We start from the raw sequence: 1,679 nt of genomic DNA on the forward strand, positions 1-1,679 counted from the left end.
GGCCCGACCGCTGTCCCTCCCCCCCCCGTTCTCTCCTTCCCGCCCGTCGTGCACCCGGCCATGCTCCGGCATTCCCTGCTGAGGTGCGTATCATCCCTGACTGCACACCCCCCCCCCCCCCCCCCCCGCCGCTGCTTCTCCCCATGTGGGTCTGCGCGCCTCTCATCCGCTGACTCTTGCGCCCGTTGCCCTCTGCCCCGGTTGCCCTCCGCCCCGTCCCCCAGGCTTTCGGCTCTCCCCGGGCGAGTCGCTCCCCAGCTCCGGCACGCGCCGCGGGCAGCCGACATCCTTTCCCCCCCGCTGGCGGGGGCCGGCCCTCGGGCCGGGGCTTGGTCCGCTGGCGGGGCCTTCCCCGGCGCGCGGGCTTTCTACGCGTCGGCCCTGGCCCAGCCGGCCCCGGTCCCGTCCTCCGAGGAGCCCGCGGCCCCGGCCGGCGGCGTGGTCTTGGACAAGCCGTCGGTCGAGTCGCTGGTGGCCGCCGCCTCGCGCGAGATCCACCCCTACGACAAGATGTCCTTCATCGGCTCGCAGCCGCCCCTCTCCGGGCCGCTCTGCAGCTCGGACACCGTCTGGTCGCAGGCGCCGCGCGTCAACGGCCTCCGGGACCTGGTCTCCACCTACATGGAGCTGACCAAGTTCCGTCTGTCCATCTTCGTCACCCTGTCGGTGTCGCTCGGGGCGCTTACCTGCCCGGCCCTGGCCATCGATGCGACCACCCTGGCTGCCACCTCGCTCGGGACCTTCCTCTGCGTGTCGAGCGCCAACTCGTGCGTGCCCTTGCCCGCCTCGCTGCGCCTCCCCCTGGCAGATGGTCGCCTCGCCACTCTCGCGCCCCTCCTGACATGTGTTTCCCTTGCCCCGGCGCAGTTTCAACCAGCTCCTCGAGTACACCTATGACTCCCAGATGAAGCGCACCAGCAACCGGCCGCTCGCCATCCGGAAGATCTCCCCCGGCCACACGGCTTCTTATGGTGTTGGTGCGCCCTTGCTGCTGCCCCCCCCCGCCAGGTTCCCCCGAGTTCCGGCCGCTGACTGTCTCGTCCTCCGCATCTCCCTGAAGCCGCCGGTCTCCTTGGCGGAGCCATGCTCAGCGCCATTAACCCGCTGACCGCGGCCCTCGGCGTCGGCAACATCCTCCTCTACTCCGGTCTCTACACCTACATGAAGCGGACATCCCCCTTCAACACGCACGTTGGTGCGGTGGTCGGTGCTATTCCCCCGCTGATGGTGCGTCCCCGCCGCCCCCGACGCTTCGCCATCCTCCCCGCCTCCCCGGCAGGGCCACTCACCCCCCTCTCCTTGCCTGCCTCTCTCTCTCTCTCTCTCTGCCCCTTCCCCCCCCGGTTCAGGGCTACACCGCCCTCAGCAACGCGCCGCTGGAGCTCTCCGCCTACTCGATGTCGGCGTACTCCTTCCTGCTGCTGTACCTTTGGCAGTTCCCCCACTTCCACGCCCTCAGCCATGGAATTGTCACGGACTACACGCGTGCCGGCTATCAGATGCTCACCACCTTCGACATGCGCAAGGCCTCCCGGTCCATCATGTACAGCTCCGCCGTGCGTATCCCCTGCCCCCCATCGGTGTTGGTGTTCCTCATCGCCGGCGTCTGCCATCCCTCCCCTGGTTATGCACCGGATCACTGATCCCCCCCCCCCCCCCCCCCCACCTGTCGCTGTCCC

At 69.6% G+C, this 1,679-nt stretch overlaps 1 protein-coding gene across 1 annotated transcript; it reads left to right on the forward strand.

Annotated features, from left to right (window-relative positions):
- Positions 1–60: 60 nt before the first annotated feature.
- On the forward strand, positions 61–1,643 carry H696_01921 (hypothetical protein; the record flags this gene model as incomplete). The annotated part of the gene is made up of 5 exons (XM_009495822.1): positions 61–83; positions 225–767; positions 868–977; positions 1,061–1,227; positions 1,350–1,643. 5 exons carry the CDS (start codon positions 61–63, stop codon positions 1,641–1,643), a joined length of 1,137 nt encoding a protein of 378 aa, XP_009494097.1.
- Between the last annotated feature and the right edge of the window lie 36 nt (positions 1,644–1,679).

This window comes from Fonticula alba (genome assembly GCF_000388065.1).
Source record: "Fonticula alba strain ATCC 38817 unplaced genomic scaffold supercont2.3, whole genome shotgun sequence".
Taxonomy (NCBI): Eukaryota; order Rotosphaerida; family Fonticulaceae; genus Fonticula; species Fonticula alba.